The sequence below is a fragment of the Balearica regulorum genome, chromosome 3 (assembly GCF_011004875.1).
Source record: "Balearica regulorum gibbericeps isolate bBalReg1 chromosome 3, bBalReg1.pri, whole genome shotgun sequence".
Classification (NCBI taxonomy): Eukaryota; Metazoa; Chordata; class Aves; order Gruiformes; family Gruidae; genus Balearica; species Balearica regulorum.
Genome location: NC_046186.1, coordinates 88,335,180 through 88,360,694, shown reverse-complemented (window position 1 = coordinate 88,360,694; position 25,515 = coordinate 88,335,180). Strand labels below are relative to the sequence as shown.

The 25,515-nt window shown below is 39.5% G+C and overlaps 1 protein-coding gene across 1 annotated transcript in view; it reads left to right on the top strand.

The window, feature by feature from the left end:
* Nucleotides 1-21,846, top strand: part of LOC142601055 (protein ELYS-like) — a 55,630-nt gene extending 33,784 nt beyond the window's left edge. Inside the window, 23 exon segments of the mRNA XM_075748839.1 lie at nucleotides 110-175; nucleotides 178-213; nucleotides 973-1,066; nucleotides 2,193-2,316; nucleotides 2,434-2,490; nucleotides 3,651-3,732; nucleotides 3,735-3,796; nucleotides 5,646-5,833; nucleotides 6,012-6,156; nucleotides 6,251-6,382; nucleotides 7,342-7,489; nucleotides 7,575-7,725; nucleotides 8,242-8,349; nucleotides 8,866-9,061; nucleotides 10,191-10,388; nucleotides 11,669-12,095; nucleotides 13,935-14,043; nucleotides 14,949-15,055; nucleotides 15,683-15,867; nucleotides 17,630-19,469; nucleotides 20,246-20,379; nucleotides 20,620-20,726; nucleotides 21,379-21,846. Coding sequence (XP_075604954.1) covers nucleotides 110-175; nucleotides 178-213; nucleotides 973-1,066; nucleotides 2,193-2,316; nucleotides 2,434-2,490; nucleotides 3,651-3,732; nucleotides 3,735-3,796; nucleotides 5,646-5,833; nucleotides 6,012-6,156; nucleotides 6,251-6,382; nucleotides 7,342-7,489; nucleotides 7,575-7,725; nucleotides 8,242-8,349; nucleotides 8,866-9,061; nucleotides 10,191-10,388; nucleotides 11,669-12,095; nucleotides 13,935-14,043; nucleotides 14,949-15,055; nucleotides 15,683-15,867; nucleotides 17,630-19,469; nucleotides 20,246-20,379; nucleotides 20,620-20,726; nucleotides 21,379-21,571 — 4,889 coding nt within the window. The 3' untranslated portion in view covers nucleotides 21,572-21,846.
* Nucleotides 21,847-25,515: the final 3,669 nt, after the last annotated feature.

The window sequence follows — 25,515 nt, the reverse complement described above, 5'->3', positions numbered from 1 at the left end:
GAAAAAATGTCTACCCTGTGATTTGTATACTTTCTGTTTAGTATGATGAAGGAGTTTTGTAAAACGGAAGGAGTTGCGTAACAAAAATCCTCTTACGCCTTTTTTTCAGGCTTTGCAAACTTGACAAATAAGCGGGTGGTAACTAACCTCGTTGCTTTGTATGCCCAAGTGGTCATCTGTTCTGTCGATCCAGTCTCCTTCCGGAGGGTTTAGGTAAGCATAATCTGGAATACATTTGCAACAAGGAGACCATCCAGTAAGAGATTCCTATGAAGGCATCCCTAGCCATGCTTTTGCAGAAGTTTTGTCAATAACAGTGGTGTTGGTGCAGTGGCAGCATATGCTGAAGTTCTGTTGTGAAATCTGAGATTTTACTGGTTTTTTTCAAATACACGGTGGCATAATGCACCTAGTTTCTTTCTGGATGTTTTTCTAGAATAGCAATATTCGTCTGACCTCAAGGAGTTGCTTACGTCCACAGCTTGAAATACTTGGGATTTTAAACAAATAGCTATTAAGCAACAAATAGTGAAGTAATGCTGGGTTTTACAGTAGAAGCATTACCTGCGTGTTTTGAACTTTTTATGTATTGCTTGAGGAAAAAACACACTTTGGAAATACTTCTTTATTTGGATGGATTATAAATTCTATTGTCAGCTCACATGACGCGTTCAAAAAACCATTCCCTCTGAGAATTGGGTTTTTTTTTTTGTAGTGAACTTCAGCTTACCCTTCATGTTCTGGACACTGCATTACCTGTAAACTCAAAATGGCACTTGAGACAAGAGGGAATTGGGTCTTGTGCCTTACATGTCTTTTAGCAAGGGCAGAAATGGGTTCTTTCTTGGCTTCTTTCAGAGTCGGAGGCTTCTTGGTGCTTAGCTTGTATGACCGTCTGTGTCTTTAGTCAAAAATTTTAGTTTAAAAATGTGATATTACTTCTTTAACTTGCTTTTACTTTATTGCCTGTAGATGATGATATGCATTTGTCTCGACCTTTCTACAATTATCCTCTGATTCAGAGCTACTATACCGGTCATCGACAGCAACTTGAGCGTTTATCAAGGTAAGCCTTACAGGGAAACTCTGGAAGACTTCCGCTGCAAACGTAGCTGCGGAAGTGAATGGCTGTTACATCGGGAGTTGTATTTGCTATGCTGAATGCGTTTGCCGGCAATACTCTTCACTTTAGCGATGCATGTGTTCTGTTGAACACAGAGGTTGCTTTCCTGTGTTAAAATGTTTCAGTATACCTCTGCTTAGTACCATTTGTTGGTACCATCGTTTTTTGGGAGCGTACTTCATTCAGGTTGGCTAATCTGTATAATTTGTTACTACTGAAAAAGGTCACCTAGATTAGTCTAGGATCTGTCGTCTCCAGTTGAGCAAAGCACAGTGTCCACAGAACAATTGTTTTGGACACAGAGGAAAGCGTGTTTTTTAAAAAATCCTCTCTCGTACTGACCAGTAATAGCTGGGAATCATTGTAGTGGCCTAGATCTCCTTTGTGCATTTGTGTCATTTGTGTACGTTGAGTACAGTTGTGCCGTTTACAAAGACAGTCAGAGTTACGTGGAGTTGGCGCACCCAGCGCTGCTGGCTGTTGGATAGAAGTCGCTTCCTAATGGAAGCTCTCTTTCCTGGGCTGGCTCACTAGCCTATGGGTGATATGCCTTGGATTAGACGACAATAGGTTTTTCTTTGGAAATTGTACCAAAATGTCCATTGTGTTGTCTCAGCGCTGTGTATTGGAATGCTCCAGTCTGCGGCATTAGATTTGCGTTAAAGAATGTTCGTGGTATTTTGATCCTGTGACATGTCCTCAGTATGAGTGTGGTTATTTTTGGCACTTAAAAAACTTTGTTTGCGTTTGCTTTGTATTACAAGTAATACAAGAAAAAGGAAAACCTGAAAACTAAAATGTCATTGCAACTTTTCTCTTAATAAGAGAGCTTTTAGGATTTCTATTTTGAAGTCGTTTAATAATTGAGTGTGAACTAATCTACATCTTCCATCGGACTTAGAAATTTCTTTGATGTGCATTTCAAGTGCTAAGCGTGCCTTTGTGTGGTGCTTGCTTTGACTCATGGGAGCTTTTTTTTCGGTTGTTTTTGACTGGAGGAAATCTGTTACACTGAGAGGCTGGAATTAGTGTTTTACGCTGTGCAAATCCTTGCTACCTTTTGTTCCAGAGGAAAATGGGATTCTGACTGCTTGCTGATTGATGGAATGGTTTCGCAGTTAGGAGACCAAGTTGAGAAGTTGTGGCGGAGAGACGAAGGAGGAACTGGGAAATATCCCCCTGCTAGTTTACATGTGAGTGTCACGTTCACTGCAAACGACAACAAAACCTCAACAAAGCTCCACCCAAAAGCCAATGATTTAGGAAAGGCAAGAGTTTTAAGAAACCTCTTAATTGCTTTTTCATTTCAGGCACTGCTGGATCTCTATTTGCTAGAAAGCGTTGAAGAAAGCGACAAACATGCAATTGTATCCTTTCTAGTTATTTTTATTACACCTTCAGTATATGCACATAAATGTTCTTAAATGTTTGTCACCTACGTGTTTAAGAACATTTTTTAATTTTGTTGCTTCGATCACAGTGGAAGTGAAAACATTTGGTTTACAATTAAATTGTAGACAGAAGCATTGTTTTAGTTCTTCGCACTCTGGCTTTTTAATGATGTCTTTTTAATGCTTTGTGGCAAAGTCTTTTCTGATGTGAGGGAGCAGGTTTGCTAAGAAATGTTAAAGCTAAAAAGCTCCCTTAGTTTTTCCTCAAAATTTAAACCCGGGTTTTAATTTTTGTTAAGCGCCCGTATCTGTAGCCAGTGGGTACTTCCTAGAATGATGCGCTACAACGTGCTGCTTCAGAGCAAAAGGGATTTCTAACAGTGGTTTACCAGTACCTGTTTTTTGCCGAAATCATCGATTTTCCGGCCCAACTAACAGTGCTTACTTTTGTTCTGTTACAAGTGCATAATAAACAGAGAGAAGGGAAAAGTCATTGGGCAGAAACTTAATTTTTAAGCTGCTGAAGTATACAGAATTGCTTTTGTTGTTTGTTGCCTAACTCGAGAGGGGAGCCCAGAGGGCAGGGGCTTTAAAAACTGTCGTACCCCAGAGCTGTCTTATTAGAAGATGTCCCTAAGAAGGGATGTCAGAAAGAGAAAATGACACTACAGTGAGCGATCCACATTGGTTTTAAATCCAGTTGTAATCATTCAGAGCTAAGCTGTGTTGGAAGGGCACCATAATTTGCATTGTTTTGTATACTCTGGAAATGAGGGGGGAGAACCCAGTGGTAGACTTTGGATGTTCAGATGTTCTGAATGTCCAGCTGGTAGCTCCACCGACTAAAGAGGGAGCCTGAGTTTAACACGGAAGTATTGGCATATCTAAAGTTAACCGCTCGGAATGCCTTGCAGAAACCAAAGAGTATTTCTTTCTGGTTATTTATTCAGAATGCAATTTTGTGCTTAGGACCTGACTATCATCTTCAGGTGCTAAGAGAATGGCAAGACTAATGCATCAGCAAATTCTGCTTCCTACCATTTTTATATTTGCCTTTCCTGATGTTTTTCTAAATGTAATGTGATAACTGTTTGGTCTCACAAATTTATTAGCCTTAATTAGATACTTGATATCAGACAATTTACCTCCTGCTAGATATCATGCATTCCTTTCCGAATAAAGCAGAAACCGCAATCGACTCCTTCCCAACTGCCTTTGCTATCCTTGGGGTCTGGTGAAGCTTATTCAAGCTTTTTGGCTTCTAGATCACAATGATTATGAAGTAAGTGTGTTACAGTTTAGTTTGACATACGTTGCAGTACAAAGCTATAATCTAGAAAATGATTTCTAAAATTGGTGCTTAACTAACAACAGGTGATAAAACATTAGAAGCGTTTTTGTAGTACCGCTACGACATGTTCAGCGGTAAATGATGATTTGAAATTTTGTTTTACGTACTTTGACAGGAAATTGATTGAAACAAAGATGAAATCAACTTTAATAATGCTTGATATTTGAATTTTCACGGCCATCTCTTTAGGTTGTTTTCAGCCGAGCAGTCGGGTACTTTCTCAAAAACAGTGGTTTAGGTACTTTAAATGTTACAACTACGATGACAGCAGCAAGATTTGAGACAGAAGACTGCAAAAGTGACTTTTCAACCTAATTCCTGTTGTTGCCAATGCTGAAGGTTGTTCCTTGTATAATTTGTTTGTCTGGGAGAATAACTTACCATTTAGTAATTGTGGTGGGTTGACCCTGGCTGAGGGCCAGGTGCCCACCAGAGCTGCTCTATCACTCCCCTGTTTCATTAGACAGGGGAGAAAAGGTACAATGAAAAAAAAAACTTACGGGTCGAGATAAGGACAGGGAGAGATCATTCTCTAATTGTCATCACGAGCAAACCAGACCGAACTTAGAGAGGGAATTCATCTTATTTATTACTAAGCAAAACAGAGTAGAGGAATGAGAAATAAAGCCAAATCTTAAAAACACCTCCCCCCCCCTCCCATCTTCCCGGGCTCAACTTCACTCCTGGCTTCAACGTCTGCCCCCCCAGCGGCACAGGGGACAGGGGGAAGTGGGGGTTACGGTCAGTTCCTCACGCGGTGTTTCTGCCGCTTCTTCATCCTCAGGGGGAGGACTCATTGTTCCCCCGCTCCAGCGTGGGGTCCCTCTCACGGGAGACAGTCCTTCACGGCCTTCTCCAACGTGAGTCTCCTCCACGGGGTGCAGACCTTCAGGAGCAGACTGCTCCAGCGTGGGTCCCCCACGGGGTCACAAGTCCTGTCAGCAAACCTGCTCTGGCGTGGGCTCCTCTCTCCACGGATCCACAGGTCCTGCCAGGAGCTCGCTCCAGCGTGGGCTTCCCACGGGGCCACAGCCTCCTTCAGGTGTCTCCACCTGCTCCGGCGTGGGGTCCTCCACGGGCTGCAGGTGGAATCGCTACACCCCCTCATCCTCCCTCCATGGGCTGCAGGGGGACAGCCTGCCTCACCATGGTCTTCACCACGGGCTGCAGGGGAATCTTGCTCCGGCGCCTGGAGCACCTCCTCCCCCTCCTTCTTCACTGACCTTGGTGTCTGCAGATGTTCTTACATCTTCTCACTCCTCTCTCTGACTGCAAAAGCGCTCTCTAACTGTTTTTCTCTTTCTTAAATATGTTCTCACAGAGGCGCTGATTGGCTTGGCCTTGGCCAGCGGCGGGTCTGTCTTGGAGCCGGCTGGCATTGGCTCTGTCAGACACAGGGGAAGCTTCTAGCAGCTTCTCACAGAAGCCACCCCTGTAGCCCCCCCGCTACCAAAAACCTTGCCACGCAAAACCAACACAGTAATGTATTTACAAAAAGTGGTGTTTGTATACAGAGATTTGGTTAACCTAGAAAAGTGTGAATTACTCCTTTGAAAACAGGCACTTTGTTCTGTATGGCTAACTGATTTTTTAATTCTGCAAAGACTTAAGAATTTTGGTTTACATGTCCTGTATCGACTATGTCATTAGTCATACAAGTTTCTTTTGCACGCATTCACCCCTAGTTAAGAAACTGTTGAAATTTTTTTTTTGCATGCATGTATGTGTGTGTATCTATCTATCTATCTATCTTAATAAGCGTGATCTCTGACTTCTACAGAACTCCCTGGCCCTGCTCTTTCACCCAGCTACGATCAAAACTGTGTCATGGCAACATACGAGAATTATTCAGTCCCTCATGTGCCAAGGGGAGCATAGGCAAGCCCTCCGGTACATCCAGATGATGAAGCCGTCAATGTCAAGCAGTACTGAAGTGCGACTTTTCCTCGCTGTGTTGTTGTCCAATAGGTAACGAAATATATCCCGCCATTTTGGCCTTCAAATATTGTAAATGTGGAGAACAAATAATACAAATCAATAGAAATACAAATTTCCTTTGAACTTTGAATACAATGATTTTGGGCCATCTTTTTGGTTATGGTACTAATAGTCCTTTACATCTCAACAAAAAAAAAATTAATTGCAGGTGCCTGGTGGAGGCTTGGGGTCTGCTGCAGCAACATGCCACTAAGTTAAACGTCGAAGAGCTGTTAAAACACATGTATGAAATCTGTCAGGAGATGGGACTAATGGAAGACTTACTGAAGCTACCTTTCACCACCACTGAACAAGTAGGTCTGGACAAGGGACAAAATCTTAATTGTCTCTTTGCAAAGAGAAGAGGCAGAATCATAAGAGATTTTTGACATGCGTTATTTCTCATAGGAGTGTTTGGAGAAGTTTTTACAGACCAATGCTGGTGTTCAGAGTCATGAACTTCTTCTAGTCCACCATCTGCAGCGTGCCAACTATATCCCAGCGCTACAGTTGAATCAGTCAATGAAGGTTAATCTTATGGTAAGCATAAAAGTTGTGTCAAGTGTGCAAGTTTCTGTTAGGTGTCACTAGCCATTTTTGATAGTACTCACATAAAAATCCTGCTTTGTTTTTTAACCCTTCCTTTGAAATACTTGGAATAAGATGTAATGTACTATATATATGTACATATACAATAATATACAATGATATCTTGCACACAACTTCATTTTCCTAGCTGAGAGCAGTCTGGATGCCAATCCACAGGTAAAATTTGCCTGGTGGTTGCTTTGTTGGCTTTTTTTTTTTTTTTAAATTTCCTCAAGGTATAGCATGAACTCAGCTGGTTCTGTGGAACTCAGAAGCTTCCACAGCTTCCATTGTACCATTTTTATGACAGAAATTCTTGTCTATCTTCTATTTCTTAAAATAGCCAGCTTAAATTTTGTCTTCTTGTGAGCTTCTGTTACGGATCTGTGATACATTTGCTGTTGTCCAGAACCATAGTTTTCCAGTGAATGAAACTTACAAGGTGGTCTTGGAAGTTGTAGGTCCCGCATTTGAAAACTTCCATCCAGACGGAGGTCTGCGTAGGTAGCTTTTTCTTACTCGTTGTAACATTCACATCATTTTGGAGTTTGCAGTTGCCCTGTACATTCTGTCATCTTGGACTTTGGTGTTTCAGGAGAAACAAGAGAAAGCCTGTGATTTTGTAGGCCGTTTGAAAATTGCAGGTGATAACAAGTAGATGAGAATGGTTTTACCTTAAAGTTGCAGGTTCTGTTGTTATTCTAGTCTTCCTTCCACTTGGCTAAAAATACCAGGTGAAATTGGTGAGTGCTGATGGGTAGAACTTGCTGCTGTTCTGTGCGGTGGATGATGCATTTTCCTGTATCTGTAGAGGGAATGTATTCGCTACTTAGAAATAGCACAGCCAGTGCTGTGCAGTGAACTCCTTGTAATCAGTTAACTTTTTTTGCTTTATGCTTTTCATTCATCAGAATGATCGTGATCCTCGCTTGAGGGAAAGAGCAGTTGCCAGAAATTCAATATTAGATCAATATGGCAAGATCCTTCCTAGAGTTCAAAGGAAGCTGGCTGCAGAGAGAGCCAAGCCTTACCATCTGCCTTCATCCATCTTAAGAGAAGGTAATTTTTAGGGGATGAATGACATGGACAGCTAACCATCACTTGGGCTACACAAGACTGATATTTGTTCCCTCTTGCTTTACAGGCTCAAGACCAAAGCCGTTATCAACAGTGACAAAGCAAGCTAATGCAGGAAATGTGCATACAAGAGCAACTTTCATCAATAATGTATTGTCCAAAATTGGAGAGGTCTGGGTAGGAGATGAGCAGAAAACCAGTTTCTCACAACATGATAGGTAAGCAACAAAGTTTGGCCTTGAGCTACATGTTTGGAGAGAGAGAAATCGGGTTGCATTATGTTAGTGTTTTGGAGGGAAGGTGCGCCTGAATAAAGCTTTGTTCGGCTTCTTTGCACACACAAGATGTAACAGTTAAGAACAAATTCATCGTGAGTAATATTTGGACGGAGAGCTTTTCTGCTATGATAATCCTATTTCTACAAACACATATCTTTACATTATGGTGAATGTGTTCACAGAATTTAAGATAGCTGAAACTAAAACTATGATCGCCGTCAAGCTATTGGTGTACGGATTTTGAAAGACTCGGTTGTGCGATCAAATAGCAATCTTCTACCACATCCTGCCCAGTTTCTGCCTCGTTTCTGCCTGTTTTACATAAAAATAGGCAGAATTATAAAGAGCGGGAGAGAGGCTAGTAGTTGTCAGATGTTATGGTCAAATAAACTTGAATTCTGGTATGTTTGGACTTCGGGGCAATGAAACTCAGTTCCATTTTCCTTTTAATTCTAGTCCTAGAGCTGCAGAACCACCAGTCATAAGATGTCCTCTCCCTGATGCAGAGTTGCCTGATGCATTTGTTGGGACACCAATTTCAAAATTTTCACAAAAATGTTCCAGGTACAGTAGATCTACAGAATGAATATTTCAAAAAGGTGTTGCTTCTCACATATGTGTATATATATATAATATGGGTGTGCATGTGTATATGTGTGTATAAATTGTGCTTGTCAAGTGTTCTGTTTGCATTTAGTTTTGTATCTGTTACAGAAAAGGTCAACTTAGGGACAGAACAAAGTGGAGAATTTGAAGTGGTCCCAGCATTGAAATGTAGATGATTTTTCTTTTTATGTGAGAATTAACAGCACTTGTGCAACTTAAAATTGGATTACTCTTGCCTCAGAGGCAGTGATTTAGGAAGTGAAGTAGGAAATGTAAAGAAATAATTAAAAAGAGAAGAAAATGCCTGTAACTTGTTCACAGGCCTGATACATCACCCCAACATTGAGGGTTCACCCCTATCTCTTGTTCATTGAATGTTTTTATTACGTATCACCTCAGATTTCTTGAATGCAGCATGATTTTTTTTTTCATTGATGTATTTATTTTCTTATTTTAAATTGTGTGTCTTAACAGATTGCTGGATTTGGTGGTTCGTCCTGTTCCTTCATGTTCTGGAGTGCAGGGTGATGGCTGGCAGTCACCATGCAGAGCTTCCTCTTCATTCATGGCGTCCAGCCCATTGAAATCAAATACGCGTGGTTCCATCTCACAAAATAATTTTTCCAGACCATCAGAACTGAATTTACTGGAGACGCCTCTTGTGGTTAAGGTTTGTATTTTAAAAAAGCCAGTAACAACCAACCAACCCAAAAGCCTGTAAACTCTGTTTAAGATGAAACCACCAAAGTATTTAACACTGTTGGATTCAAACTGTGGAATATTTGCAGTATGTGCGTGGTTATTGTATATACAGTCCTTTTGGAAGCAGTACGTTGGGACCAGTCTTGAAGAGGGAAAGTTAAGTTCTCATTTAATTTGCAGCATGCATGTTGTCCCACAGCTTCGTGAAATAAGCTTGTTTTTATTGCATGGAACACAGTAAGTCAAAAATGGACTTTTTGAAATACTTAGATATTTAAAGATGCAATTTGTAGCTTAACCATCTCAGGTTCACCACTTACTTACAAATAAGAAGTGCTCAATAGCTCTGTATAGTTTGACTTGCATACCTACAAGCAAGACAGTATGCTTCAGTTTTTTAATCCAGTTAAGCAAATGACAGCTAAGTGATGTCAGTTAAGTGATGTCAGTCTCTGTCAAATTCAGTGATGGCTTTTTACAGTAATTTTAGTTATTGTTTTGTTAAAATGTATTTCCATTCACTGCCGTCAAACTCTTATGTATGGAAATAACACTTGGCCTGTCTTCTTGGTGCTGATCTTTTTGCCTTTGCCTATCTGAGCTGAGGTAGGAAGACCTGAATACTTCTAGATGAAGGTGTGTAGGTGTTTTTACACAGTGTCACTTATTTTAGTCTAGTGCGTGGATTGATTAATTAGTAAAAAAATAAGCTGTTGCTTTGCTGATTGCCATTTCACATGGCAGTGTTTTCAGTCACTGTATCCGGGGTAACGTGAAGTTGTATGCTTTTTGGAAGAACAGTGTAGAAATTGCAAAAATTATTGGGATGGGAGATGACATTGCAGACAACAAGATGTCATATCCTCTTTTCGTCATGAAATTACTTTGAAAAATTTTATGTTGGCATTAAAAAAAAAAAGGTTTTTATCATTAAGGTTTTCATACCTTTGGAAAAAGAGCTGTGCAGAGGCAAACTGTGGTCCTCTCTGCTGGTACAAACTCCATTCGTAATTTTAACTAATACGTTTGACAAGTGCAGTCTACTGTTTTGAAGATTCAACTGGTATTAAATTGAATGTTTTTATTTGTTTTCATAGAGAGCTAAGGTTTTGGCCACATCTGGTCCTGCTTTGCCTGGGTTTACCCCTCAGTCTATTCTCAGATCCAGCCTCCGCACCACACCCCTAGCAACTCCCTCTGCGTCTCCAGGACGATCAGTTTCTCCTCCTCTACGAGCAAAGGAACCTAGAATATCTTTCAGGGAAGAGAATTCGAATGCAAAATGGACTGTTGGGGTAAGCTGGGCTGTAGTTAGCGATTGTTACAGTTAAAGGCTTTACAGACTGTGATCTGGTTGAGATTTTTTTTAAAGTTTGCCAGAATTCCTTACATTGGGAATTGGAATTGCGAATCAGAATGGCAGACTTGAATTTGGTCAAAAAAGGCTGCGCCAGACCTTGTGTAACATCACGTGCCTGCAGGAACATGTTCCTAATAAATGCCAGTGACCTTAGTGGTTTTTACTCAGGTGTTGTTAGGAGCTGTGATTGTTCCAAACTGCTAGTTCAGCTTCCCGTTACACCTTTTCAAATGGTGGTATGGCAGGAAGGGAAGGAATATAGACTGAGGCAGTTGTTTGGGTTTGTTAAGCTTTGTGAATTAAACATCTTTGCAAGCAACGGAAGTTGTGAGCTGCATTTATTTTCAATCTCTCTTTTCACAAGGCTGCGTTTATTTACATTATGGTGACAATAGACTCCTGATGGAGAGCGCTGTACTGTTGTCTGTTCTGTAGCCCCAGAGTTCTTGGTTTTGCTTCTTGCCTTGCACCAGGGACAGCATTTGTAGAGTTGTGAAATTAAGTTGGTCCATCTGAAAGTTTCCCCCTTCTCCTCCTTCTTTTGTTCTGTCAGTTGGATTCCCTGATTCAGCTCATCATGCAGTTGCCAAAGTAACGTACTGAAATCGGGGGGCAGAACAGGGGCATGTGCTAGTATCTACATATATGAGCCTTCCGTATATGTACTAACAAATTGTCATAATCTGTTTTTATTATACCTTTTATTGCCTTTTATAAAGAGCTACTCAGTTGTAAGAAGAGGCTCGCTCTCATATATCAAGTTCTTAATAATAACACAGTGTGGCTGACTTAATTTATGTGTTCCATGCTACAGGCATAGTGAACACTAAAATATTTGAGTAGTGCATAGCAGTTGAAAAGGCAAGCATGAAAAAAGAGAAATCTTGAATTATGATTTTAGGCACACAGAGCTCCCTCTTCTTGAAAACACAGTAGTGAACCCAATGAACAGCTTGAGCTGGCAGTATAAGCAAGCACTTACAAGACCCACTTCATCTTAATTCTCCAAGGATGTGGAACCTCAATAAGCAGTCAAAAGCGTCATTTTACACACAGCTTTAAAAGCTAAGATAGTGCTAGAATGAGAGTTAATTTTGTAGCACCTTGCTTAAGGTGACAGTTGTAAAAATATTGGTATATATTTGTTCTTTTTATGTCTTTGACAAAAAGCATATGCATGTTATTGATTGTGAACTTTTTTTTTTTTAAAAAAAGGTAGCAGAAGTTGATAAAGTGCTGTCTGGAGCGTCATCTGAGCATCATCACGGAGCGGTGGAGGATGCTTGGTCTGAAAGTAGAGATAAAACAACTCTGTTTACTCTCAGCAATCCTGAGAATGATCATGCTGAAATGGAAGAGTCTTCAGAAGGCATACCTCGAGATGGTTTGGAGAAAATGGATGTCAGCAAAGAAAATAGTAACTTCTCTGCCAGGTCAGACCAAACTACTTTGGAGTATCATGATGCAAAATCACCTGGCGATTTTGAAGATGATGTCATCTTTATAGCTGCTAAACCAGCTAATTCTTCCCCTGAAGAAACTACCGATTTTCAAGACTCAGAGAAGGAAGATGACAGTGAAATGCTTGAAGATAAACCTTTCCAGATGGAACAAGATTCATCAGAACTAGGAAAAGAAGCTGGTGTGTTTCAACCTATAATAACCTAAGCTTCTGAATTTTTCAAATGTCTTCAGAAGGTTAAATTACTGATGAGTGCAACAGTTAACTATGAGCGTTCACAAGTGTCCTGGGTACTTCCTTTTCCTAGGCTTTTAAAATTGCCACTGTTTTGAGTCCTTTTTTAGGTATCCTAGACATTATGAATGTATACTGCTTTTGGCTGGTATTTCTTGTATGTAATTGCAGCTAAGAGGCAGCAGTGATTTGTAGGAGTTTTGAGAGGGATACAAGTTGAAACATTAGGCTTCTGGTTGTTTTAGGGCTACTTCTGTAGGCTGCTGGGTTTTTTTACAGCAAGTTTAGTGTATGGTGCGCTTTGACTAGGTAGATTCCCCCCCCCCCCCCCCCTCTTGTTTTTTAACCACCTCAGTTAAATAGTTTTCTTCTGGAAGTGAGTCTGCTTGTGTATCTGCTTCTCATTTCAGCTATGCTTGCTTGTTTTGCTGGCTCAACATGTTATGCAGCCTTTTCCAAACTGATTTCAATTGGTGTTTGGTAATTCAGTTCAATTCTACTCATTCAAGCCAGTCCAACTGCTGAGGATGTATTCACATGGGCAAGTCTACTGGCAGATTAGAAGAGTTGTAGCTCCCTAGTTGGTGAGCAGTGGTGAAGAGCTGGAAATGAAAGTAGTGCAGGAACAAGGCGAAGATGTGCAAACACGGCTACAGTCAGTATTTGACAAACAGAGCTCAGTCCATGCAACTCTCTAAGAAAAGTTGGCTATTCCTGGGACATGTATGCAAGCATCAGAGTTCTGTGTCTGAGGTCTTGAAACAGTTCATAGCAGTGAGTGTGTACTCCAGTGTCAGTGCATCGTATGCATCCTGATTCAGTCCTAAGTCTGAGGTGATTCTGGAGGATCCTGGAGAGTGGTTGTTGCTATTGAAGTTCCTCAGCACTCTTTTCTTTTTAAATAAATGGAGTGCCCAGATATGGACTGCATGAGTAGAAGGGACTCTCCAGATCTGAGTATTTCTAGTAAGATAGGTCAAAACATTTGCCTTTTTTTAGCTGTCTTGTATTTGGAAAAGAAATCAAATGTGCTTTTCATTAAACATAATGATATAAGATACTAATCATTAAAGAATAATGTTACAAAGAAACTTTGTCACTGCTGGGCTGTGGTACAAACACTTCTGTACAATTTCAGTGCTCTGGAAGGGCAGTCAGTATAGCTTGAGTTTGGTCTGAGCTATCAAAACTATCCCAGTCCTTCATACTGTCTGCAAAGGTAATTGCTGGATCTGGAGGAAGCAGACAGTAGGAACAAAGAAGAAAAAGGGGATGTTTCTAAAATTGAACCTTTTGAGATAAACACAGGTTAGCAAGCAGTTGGGTTTCAACACCACCAGTCAATCATTAGAGAAAAGAACAAGAAAAGACCTTAGATGCATTCTTGTAGAAGAGGGGAAATGGAGTCGAGGAAGGAAAGAAGCATTGCTAGAATGAGATAAAGATCCAAAGAGAAATAAAAAAACTTACTACCCAATTTTAAGGAGAGCTGTTTTGTGAAGTGTTTATGTACTAGGTCAGTAACATAGCAAGTTTAGTTTGTAAACAGAATATCAATGGTTATTTTGTTTTCTTGACTGAAATTATGCATGAGACTTGTTCTTTTACTCGAAAGAAGAACTCAGACCTGTGCATTTGAAGTCTTGGTAGCATTATTTTGTTAGATCACTATCCTAAATGATATCCATAAAGGCTCACTTTAAAATCATACAAGCATTTTAAAAGAAATTATGTTAATATGGGGATGATGCAACAGAGAAGTCATCTGTCTGTCAATTTTTGTAGGATTTGTGGAAGAATCAAATGCTGACTGTCTGTCCCTTCCCGAGGGTGGTAAATTGGTCTTTAAAGCTGCTGCTGCTGAGGCTGCTACTTTTGGGACTGCAAGTGAAGGGTAAGTTTATACAATAGATACATCTATGAGTTCATACAATGTGTAACTGCTGGCTTTCCTGTGGTTGAAAACTATGATTTTGACCTGGTATTGGTTCTTTCCTGTGTTCTCAAATATAATGGCTTTTCTACTTCTTTCTGTCTGTGAACAGAATTAATTTGGCGTTAATAAAAGTCAAATTGACTGTCAATTTGAGCCTTTTTTCTCAAATCATTGTAGATCCCAAAATATGGTGATAAAGACTCCATTCAACAGGCTATATAAACCTTTTTACAGTTTGAGGGTTACTAAGCAGATACTGTGAACATAAGCCCTGCTTTTGTCTGAAAATTGTGCAGCTAAAAATGACACCTGAGATTCCTGTAACTTTAGCGGATTTATTTTGGAGTTTGAATACTTTGTGGCAGTATTCCATACACTTAATTTCTGTTTTCTCTGTGTGTGCTCAATTAGCATCTGTTTGTTTATGGAAAGGGAAGCAGTTTTCTTACCAGATACTTTAAAAGCTGCAGCTGCTTAGTGATGAAGAGAGAATGTTAGTAATGAAATAACCCTTAATTTCAAGTGTTAACATACACTGGTACAAACCTTTGCCTTTGTTCAGTTTGTTCTACACCACCAATGTAGCAGTTACACTCTTTTCTACAGAAGATAAATAATTTATTATTCTTTAATACAACTCTCTTATGTTATTATCTAGTGTTAGATAGCAGGGAAGAATGTGAAGTACTTGATTCATTGCGTAAATAGATTCACAAATTAGATGTAGGTATATGATGTAAAGGAATTTCTATGTTTTTTCTTTTTTGAAACTTGAAGATTTTACAGTGAGAAAGTAATTTGTAAAGCCCTTTAATGTTCGTTTTGAAGCTTTCTGATTAATTTCTCTCTTTCTATTCATGAAGCGAAACAAACCACCAGGAGTCCAAAGTGTTCTCTTCATCAGAAGAAAAAGCCATACCAGTTGGAACAAATCCACAGCATTCTGAATCCCTGGAGGCAGACAGTGAATGTATGTACAGTACGTTGGAGATGTTATGTGAGTTAAGGTAGCTGAAGTAAAATGTGTAGGTTGCCATACCACAACAGTTGTCTCAGATTCAAGTAGTACTAGCATGTTACTGCTTTCATTAAACTGTAGAGAGAATGCCCTCCTCAAAGAAAGTGCTTGTAGAAAATGCATAGTGAATGTTCCTGTTCTTGATAAAGATGTTGAGAAAACTGGTAGAATTTAAAATGTTAGAAGGAGTGATCAGTATTTATTTCAACATTGTACATCACTACCAATTTATGTGCTATGGGATTTGCTGCTTGAGTTACTGTTTTAAAAGGTGATGCATCCTCAGTATTCAGGCTGTGAAGAATATCTAGCTATCAGTGTGCCTTTCTAGCCTCTCTTTGCTCTGTTGCTCTTTTTCTCTATGGACTTGCCAGCTGATTTTCCCCTTTCTCTTTTTATTGTGGGGCTGCCTCCTTTACCGGATAGATAGTTCTGGCTTCTAGTTTTTGGAGAAAGCCCAATATATGTGGCAGGATGGAGAACTGTATTGTTGGCTCCTGCTCCCCCTGTTACTTCCTGTTGCTTAAACCTCTGTCATTTATATAGCAGTTAAGTTACAATTATATAACTCTCTTCCAGCTGTGATAAGTATCCTCGACAGTGAGGATATGGTCAGTACTCATTCAGAAAATCGCCTTGAGGGGAAGTGTGTGGATTTACCTACAGAAGGTAACCTAGAAGCTGCTGAAGTTGAAGAAAATCTTCCTTTTCCACAGGAAGAAATAACTATTTCTAACAGTCTTCCTAAAACTGAGGAAATTAATGTAAGTAAACTATTTTTGCATTTTGTACAAAACCGAAAACACTTTGCAAATTGAGGACAGTCCTGTCTTACTGACAGTTAGAAGGCACGCAAAAATGTCTCTGTTTCTTTAGCTGAGTAACACAAGTTACTATATAAGGGCAGATATGTTTTCCTGCTGTGCATTTTCCGTACCTATAACACGGAATAGAATTTGTCAAGACTTGGGCCTTTGAGAGCTTACTGTCTTTTTGTTAGCAGATTTTTAAGAATGAAAGGAGAGTTTATGCAGACTAGTATTTCTTGAGTTTAGTATTGAAGCATGGCATGTTGCTATAATATGATGCTTTAGCAACTTTTGACAAGGCAGGAGGCAAGAAAATAAGGAGATTCTATGGAAACTCCTGTTGAGGGGCTTCTTCCTTCTGCCATTGTTGGCTAGCACTGTCACTCAGAGGGTTAGGCAAAGGTCTTCACACATGGATTAAATGATCTTGACCCCCTGAGTCACTTGATACTACATAACAGATACTACTTTTGTTCTCAACATAAAGCTTTAGTATCTCACGTGGATCTTGAAGGAAAGAGTAATTGCTCAGTACAGGGAACTACAAAACACAAGAAGGAATTATTTCAAACAAAGATGTTGTCTCATGCAATCCAAGTGATTCCTTAAAATGCAGTATTGAGTTGTCAGATGTGATACCTGGCCAGTTCACTAGGTCTTGCAGTCACAATGATCATGACTGAAACGTTAAACTTTGGGGACGTAATTGTATTTTACCCTGTTGGATGCAGAGTCAATGTCCTGGTTTCAGCTGAGAGGATTGATTTTTCTTCATAGTAGCTAGTGTGGGGATACGTTTTGGATTTGTGCTGGAGACAGCATTGATAATATAGAGATGTTTTTGTTCTATGGACTTATTGTTGAGCAGTGTTTACACGGGGCCAAGGCCTTTTCTGCTTCTTGCACTGCCCTGCCAGCGGGATGGCTGGGGGTGCACAAGAAGTTGGGAGGAGACACAGACAGGACAGGTGACCCAAACTGACCAAAGGGATATTCCATACTATATGACGTCATGCTCAGTTTATAAGGAGCTTGGGGGAAGAGGGGGGGGCGGCAGCGGCGTTCGGAGCAATGGCGTTTGTCTTCCCAAGTAACCGTTACGCGTGACAGAGCCCTGCTTTCCTGGAGATGGCTGAACACCTGCCTGCCCATGGGAAGTGGGGAATGAATTCCTTGCTTTGCTTTGCTTGTGCGCGCAGCTTTTGCTTTACCTATTAAACTGTTTTTATCTCAACCCACGAGTTTTCTCACTTTTACCCTTCTGATTCTCTTCCCCATCCCGATGGGGGGGAGTGAACGAGCGGCTGCGTGGTACTCAGCTGCCGGCTGGGGTAAAACCACGACAGTCAATCACTCTGTGAGTTTGGAGTCAGTCCAGAAAGTACTGCAATGTGATGATTCCTACCAGTTGTGTATACAGCTTGTATTGTAAAACCTCTCGCTTTGTTCACGGATGGCGGCAAATCATTAGTCATGAACAGAAACATCAGAAATGGAGCATGTGATTGCATATACTGAATACTCTGTTCTCTGTCCCTTCCTTAAACACATAACCTTTTATCTGTAGTAGAGAGTACATTGTATGTTTCTACCTTTACATTCAGTGGTGACCTGAAAGGAAAAGCAGCATTTCAGTGTCCTCAGTTTCATCTAACTCAGTTTGAAATTAGTCTGTTTGGTAATTAATAATGCATTAACACACATTTTTTAACTTTAGGTTATTGCCGATAGTGCAGTTAAGGCACAAGCCTCAGAAGAAGCACCTGAAACATCACCATATAGTGAACTACATCCATCGGGCAATCTTCTATACGGCTATGATACCATAGAGCAACAGTTTGCATGCGATTTGCCTGATAATAAAGACGGTGAATGTGATGCAGCTGAGGGAGATGGAGAACTTTTTATATCTCAGAGTAATTTTACTTTAGTCTTGGAAGGGGATGAAGGTGAAGCAGAGATGGGAGACCCTGCATTAGCAGATGCTTCTAAACCGGCTGGCACAACAACAGAGGACAAACCTGTGGACAGTTTAGGAAATACTGAAAACCAAGAACATGTTACAAACTCAGTGTCCACTGTAACTAGTGATCAGGAATCTCAAAATATTGCAGAGTCACTCCCATATGTGCCTGAACCCATTAAGGTAGCTATTGCTGAGAACTTACTGGATGTAATCAAAGACACAAGAAGTAAAGAATTTACATCTGAAGTTGTAGAACAATCTATTCATGAAACCATAGGTAAAAAGGTAACTAGATTCCAGAAGGCAAAAGCTCCCTTAACAACTGTGACAGAAGGTGTGGAAGATGAAACCAGCAGACATCAAGTAGAGTATGTCATCACTCCTAGAACACGTACAAGGGGACAACTGAGTAAAAGTCTAAGTATTCCATCAGCAGGCGATCAGCAGCTACTGAAGACAGACAAACCAATTCTGTTTGGACTGTCTCCTAGGAGAAGTACCAGGCGAACAAAAGAAGCATCTGAGACTTCTAGTCTTCAAACAGAAGAAAATGCTCAAGATGAGCAAATAGCTGTGATGCCTGCTACTCCTAGGAGAGGTAGGAAGCCTAAACTTACAAATTCAGAAAAAGTAGAAAGCAGCCATTCTGATGGACAAACCTTGTCCATCAGTACGCAGTCCATAGCTGTTACTCCAAGAAGAGGATTAAGAAGAGCAAAGGAAACTGCATCTGAAGTGTTGGAAGAGGCTAATGAGGAGACGTCTCTTGCTGAAGGTAGCATTATTTCTTCTGCTACTTCCAAAAGGACTAGAGGAGGAAAAAGTTCAGCAGGAGATCAAGAAACTGACCAGTTTGACACTGGTCATAAGATAAAAACGGCAGTCAGTCCCAGTAGAAGTGCAAGAAAACTGAAAAGCATTAATTTACAATTTACTGAGAATGTTGTCAAGGATCAAGAGGTGCAGCCTAGTGACCAACTCCCTTTACCTGTGCCAACTAAAAGAGGCAGAAGAAGAAAGATGAGTTCATCAGAAGTTTCAGAAAATTCTGACCTTGGCCTGTCTAAATCATCACTTCCTCAAACAGAATTTAAACTTCCTGTCACTCCTAGAAGAAGTGCTAGGAAGGGGGCACAAAATCTCTTTGCAGACACGGAATCTCTCTCTACTCAGGAAGACATACAGTCAGTTGGGAAAGTGGAAATCCTTGATACTCCTAGGAGGAGAACAAGAAGAGTTCCACATGCTAAACCACAAAAAACAGCTACTCATGAGCAAACACCTGTGCAGCCAAATGAGGAATCTACTACACCCAGGGCTGCAGTAAGGACAGGGCGTCGGGGCAGAAAGAGACGATCAATATTGGAGGAGAGCACTGGCAAGGAGGCCTTCCCCCAAGGACCTGGTGGCAGTCCTTTGCTGCTTGAAGACATAAACCCATCAGGACATGATGAAACATCAAGAACTCTAACGGATCGTATTAGAAGAACCAGATCCCGCAAAACTGCCATGCATCAGAAACTATCTGTTGAGGAAAATGAGTCCTTCCTTTTCTCACCTCCTCTCACAAAGCTGACACAGAAATTTGAAGGTAGGTGCGCTACGTTTATATGCAAAATAGGGCATGTTGCCATTTTGTAAACCACAGAAAATGGACTGTGAGGATGGCTTTAAGTATTGTAAATAATGTAACCATGCAAAGTAAAAAATTTGGAAAGAGGCAATTAATCTTTTTTCTGAACTCTACACGACTAGTTGGCTAGTTGCGGTAGAAACAGATGAGGAGGCTGATCTGAGTAGTGTGAAACGAAATTTAAGCTCAGTTTTTGTCATGAGCTTAATTTCTATCAGTTTTGAAAACTGGAGGCTGTTAATGTGATTGCCATCTTTTCCCCCCAACAGAGAAATAAAGGAGATACGCTTCCAAATTCTGTTTAGTTTTTAACTTAAAATGAGCTGCATCTTGCAACAAACTATACAGCTGTTTAATTATGTGATTGTTTTTCATGGGCATATGCTTTGTTACTGAAGTTACTGCACAGAGGTGTCATCTTATTAGAGTACATGGTAAAAAAAATTTTGAGATGTGTAAGGAGTGTTGGTGCCTCTTGAGCATAGTATCTTTGATTTTGTAAGTGCAGGTAAAATGACTACATGCGCTTACTTTTTGTTTCATAACTTACTGTAAAAGAATAAATCCCAAGAGGCAATGGCTAGGGGAAAAATACTTCCACACCGAGTGTTTACAAACCTGATTGGACCTTTTATTTCAGGAAGCTATAGTGCACTTGATTATCATCTGTAATTTAACATCACTGTCCTTTATGTATAATATATGTGCATGTTAACAATACATTGTCATTTTAGCTGGAAAAGCAGACCATCCTGTGCAGCTTAAGGATTTAGACCCAGACTTGTCTTCTCAATTTGTCTTTTCACCCCCTCTTTTGAGGTCAAGGAAGAAAAATGTATCTAGCATTTCCCGAATTGTGAAGGAACCAGTAAGTAAAAGCTCTAGTTGTCTCATGTTCTTGATTTTTTCGCTCTGTACTGCTTTTTCAATTCATACTTTGCAATGTCGTGCCTTTTTCCTTGAAAGTGTATCTAAAAAGAGAGCTTTCAATTAATCAGCTAAACAATTTATTTTTTCCTGTTCCTTAATGAAAATTAGCTGCAAAAAAAATCCATGTTGAATATATGTAAGTCAGGAATTAGCAAGTATTGTTTTGCCTTTAACTTAGGAGCTTCCAACTAAAGAGGAAGAGGATACCAAATCCATAGAGTCTGTGGAAAAGCAAAAATTGAAGAGAAGTAGAACAGCAAAATCAAAAGTGAAGAAAGCAAGCAAGTATGAAATTATTTTTGACCGCTTATTCGCATTCCTTTACTGTGGCAGTGATTCAGCTGTGGAGCCACCTAACGTCCTCTCCCTCGCTTGGCTGTGCAGTTCTGCTCTGGCTTTACGAGCCCGTCCAGCTGGCTGGTCTAACGGGCACCTTTTCCTCAACGAATGGTTTAGTTCTCTAATGGAAACAGAAGAGGGAGGGGATAGAACAGGGCAAGTGGACGCTACTCTTTGCAACGATGGCGTGCTCTTAAATTGTCTTATTCCACCATTGACACCACACTCTTGCAAACTGTAGCTCCCCGGGTCAGACAAGGAGTAAAGAGAACTCCTCCTTTCTGGACGTGTTTTCCGGTTCCTTCTGCAAAACTGTTTGAGGGCATTTGCCTCGTAAAAGCTGGGGTGGGGGGCTGGCTCTGAAAGCTCATACGCATAGGGACGCATAGGGACCGAGAATGCTTGGGACAACATTCTGGTAAGGAGTGAAAGCAAAACAAAGCTTATTTATGTACCTCTTCTGCGTTGATCCTATCTACAAAGAAGCCAATAAATAATTCTTTGGCACCAATTATGTCATTCCACGATTTTTTATTTCCTCTACTAAAAAATACTGTTGGTCATAAAAAATCAATTTGATGCTGCTTTTTCTTTTCAGAACCACCAAAAAAGAAGGTTCTTGGTCACCTCCGCCAGTGGAAATAAAATTCATCTCTCCTTTTGCAAGTCCAGTGGATGGAACAAAAAGCAAACAGAAAGAGACCGCAGATGCGGCAGAGAGAACTCTACGAAAGAACAAAAAAAGACTGTCTAATTTTCCAAAGCCAGTTGTGCGCCGGAAGATGCTGTAACTGTTTTTTTAAGTTTATAATATACACCACTGTTTGTAAAGTCATCAAAATTGTGTGGATTATTAAAAAGAAAAAAATCATCTAATTTGGAAGAGATAATTTATATAAATTATTGTAAAATTTCATAAACAAATGGTCTTCAATAAGTAACTCCATATGGAGTGGATTTCCTCAGTCAATGCAGTTTTCTATTTTATATTAAGACTTCATACATTTATATAATATGTAAATACAGCTTATTTTAGGAATGTTAAATAAAAATGTATACTTCACAATATACTTACTGTCTGATAGCTTTTTGAGGGAATAGTGGGTTGAATGGCCTGTATAGCTCTGAAATTTTAATGTTGGTTCGCAAGAGTTGCTGACCCTCAAAAGTGAGGCCAAAAGCTTTTTAAGCTTTTTAAAAGTTTGCTTAGAATTCCTATGGCAAGTAAACATTTAAAACATACTAGTTTAAATTTTATGAATGAAGTTTGACCTTCTGGCAGAAATAATTGGGCTCACAATGCAAACTGGTAATTCCTTACATTCACGGTTAAGTTGTACTGTATTGAAGTCAGAATGTAAACAATTGTATTTTAAGCTGTGCAATATTTTTTTTTTTGTATTTGTCTTAAACTTTGGGAAAGCTGCTCCTTAGCTCATAAAACTAGATCACAACCTCAGATGTTTCACTATTTTTACAATTTGTTGTCAGCAAAAAATGAACTGTATAGAGGATGTGATGCTTACCATAGCATATCAAATTTAAAGGGATATTACCCAGCTACTTTGAAAATTTGAGACCAAAATTATTTTCATAAGCTGAAAAGGAATGCTACTACATTGAAATAATTATTGTTTGTAAACATATTTTGCAGTATTTGAAGCCTACATAATCACAGCACTGAAAATCTGATGGTTAAAGCTAACATAATAGTCTGAAAAAGGTACAAAAATGTACGGAAATCTTAGTTACAAACCATATTTTTTAATAATTCTTTCATTAATAATCTTGGGTTGTTGGAGTAAATGTCCCTATAAAGTTTCAATTTGTAAAAAATAAATTCAAAAAAACTATTCTTTTAAAAGCAGACATGGAAGTGCTATTTTGATGTGCAGTCTTTTAGACAATGGATTATTTTTAATGTATGTTAATTTATATATGGATGCAACTTTGAAGACTACAGAATGGTGGAGACCTGACATTAAACTTTTCAATTAGTAAAAAACCGCTACAGTTACTCTAAGAAATAATTTATTGTTAACTAATACATTGTACATAATGGATGAATGTATTATTAACGGACTAAGCTTGTAAAAGGAAGTTTTTTCCGGGGGCCGTGATTTTTCTGTCTCAGAACAGGTCATTCTAGAGAGGAGTTGCATGCACCGGGATATTTTTCTCCTTGGGAATATTCACGACTGAATGAAAGCTTAAAAAAATGCCAGATGTTGACAGTGTGAAAGTGGCAGCTTGAGTGAGACCTTTCAGTCAGGTTAGTAATTACTTACTCAGAATATTTTGTACTTGAACTAAAATAGAAATATGGTCAAAGAGGAAAGGGGGGGGGTGTGGAATTCTAGCAATATTTTTTTAATTCACGTTGTACAGAAATGCAGTGAATAGCTTGGAAAATGAGGTAAAAGATCAAACTTCCAAAACCAGAATAGAAAAAAAGGATGTCAAATCCGAATACTATGTTTTGTGTAGTGCACAAAAGTATTTATAAGATACTCCCGTTCCTGATGAAATAGAATTGACGGATGAAGTGCTAGTGAAGATGGCTTAGTAGGGTTTTAACATACCTCTGTCATTTATACTTCCAGGATAAATTTTTGGCATGAAAATCAATTACAACAAATGAAAAACATGATATTAGCTAATATTATCAATAATTTATAATAAGTTTTAGCCTCTTTATTTTATAACCAGCTCAGCTGAATTATCCTCCTTTGGCAGTGCTTTGGAAGAAAAAAGCAAGCAATAGTAATAACAAGAAAATTGGCATGAGATTTAATAACTTCGTAAAGGTTGTAATAGTCAAGTAATTTTTTACTTTAAAGGAACTTTAATCCAATTACATGTTAATATGTTTTTCCTCCCTTTTTTTCAGTTACTTAGATTCAGTGCATAGTTCTTGGGTGCCAACCAGTTTCCCCAGGGAGCAGTTGAAAAAAGTAGTGTAAGCATAATGTGTAACAAGGAATAGGATTTCAGAAAGTTGAAGGACATAGAAGGAAGCGGAAGCAAATCCAGACACTGGGAATTTTTATTTAGAGTCCCAGAAAAGGAAAAGCAGCTAGCTAACAATAGTGAGATGGCAGCTCAAGGATGGCTTTATAATGAAGTGGAGAAAGTGGATTTTACTTGGGTGTTTTTTTGTGTAGGCTTGCTACAAGTATGTGAAGGATAGAGTGGAAAAGATTGTTTCAACAAGGGTGAGAAAGATCCAGTGCATGGGCAGTGCTTCTTAATGGTGAGGATGAGTTGGGAAGGAGACTGCCTTTTAAAAGATTAAAATGGCTTGGGGGTGCGAGGCTGAACAAGTTAGGAGTTTTAACAGAGCACTGCAGGTGTTTGCACATGTATCTGGGAGAAAGAGAATATTCCTGGTGCCAGAGAATGGCTTGAGGGGCCTGTGAAAGAAAGAGGGGTGATGCATTGTTGGGGCGGATGCGTGCAGAAAGCTCTAGGGTCACAGAGCAGCAATTATCTTGCAAGCAAGAGGAGAATTTCCCAGGTGCTGCTTGGTACAGTTCATCACTAAATAGAGCAATTCTGAAGTTTTTCTATAGAAAATTTAATTACTTGAAAGTTGTGTAGGTTTTTTTCCCCCTAAAGAAAAGCTAGAATTTCTCAAGAGTGTTTTGATTCATCTGCTTTCATCTAATGTCAAGACGGCTGAAAGCTGAAGCTAAATTGTGCATCTGTGCCTTTGGGGCTGTAACCCCAGAGAAAATTCCACTGGAAGGTTGACTGCCTTGGGATAGTAGACCCTTGCCTTTCAGAAAGAATAAAAATAGGTGTAATGGCAGATTTTATTTCCAGGAAACACATAACAGGAGATATTAGTGAAAGGAGAATGAATACTAATAAGATTAAGGGCTGTTGTTAGAAGGGGTTTTGTCAAGAAGTGTTTCAGTAGAAACGGTTCCCCGAGTTACCTCAGGGGGTTAACACAAATATTCATGAGACTTTTTTTTCTTCAAATGTTTAGAAGCCAAGGCTGATGAAAGTATTAATTTCAGGTTATAACATAAAGGAGAACTAAAGCAAATCTATTTTACGTTTGATAGCCACTTGGTGCTTAAAGCATTAACTGATTCACATTGACTTATTTGATTTGCCTTAATATTTGTGCGTGCCCGGTGTGCAAATAAGGCTACAGAATAACTAATTTAATCCCCCATCAGAACTTCCTCCATGGAAGACTACTCTCAGGGTTGTCAGCACAATAAATTTATTTGCTGCAATTTCATCAGTTCCCATGTAACTAATCACAAACAGCTTAGTTGTTGATTTCTGGTGGGGAAAAAACAAGCTACAGGCAGAAGCCGATCCAAAGTTTCTCAAGAGTTGTTGGGCAATACTTGTAACCTATTAGTCTAGGCCAGTCTGGAAATACTATGAAATAATAGGATTTCAAGTAATACGATAGCATTTGTTTCTTATTTTGTTTGTACTTTTGTCTTCTGTGCAAAACCTCCAGGTTTCCATTCCAGGAATGCTTTTTTCACCAAAGTAGTTAATGAGTCTCTTTGACATGCTTGGAGATAAATGTACTGTGGTTCCTTTTGAATTAAAGCTGTTCCTAAAATAAAATGCATTTTCCAATGCAGCGTGCTGTGTGGATGACCAATATGTGAGGTAGAGGGAAAAAATGCAAGTTATGGTTACCGATGCGTCTGTTCAGGTCACTTACTGCTTTGCTGCGTTTCACCCAACATGGTTCAAGAGC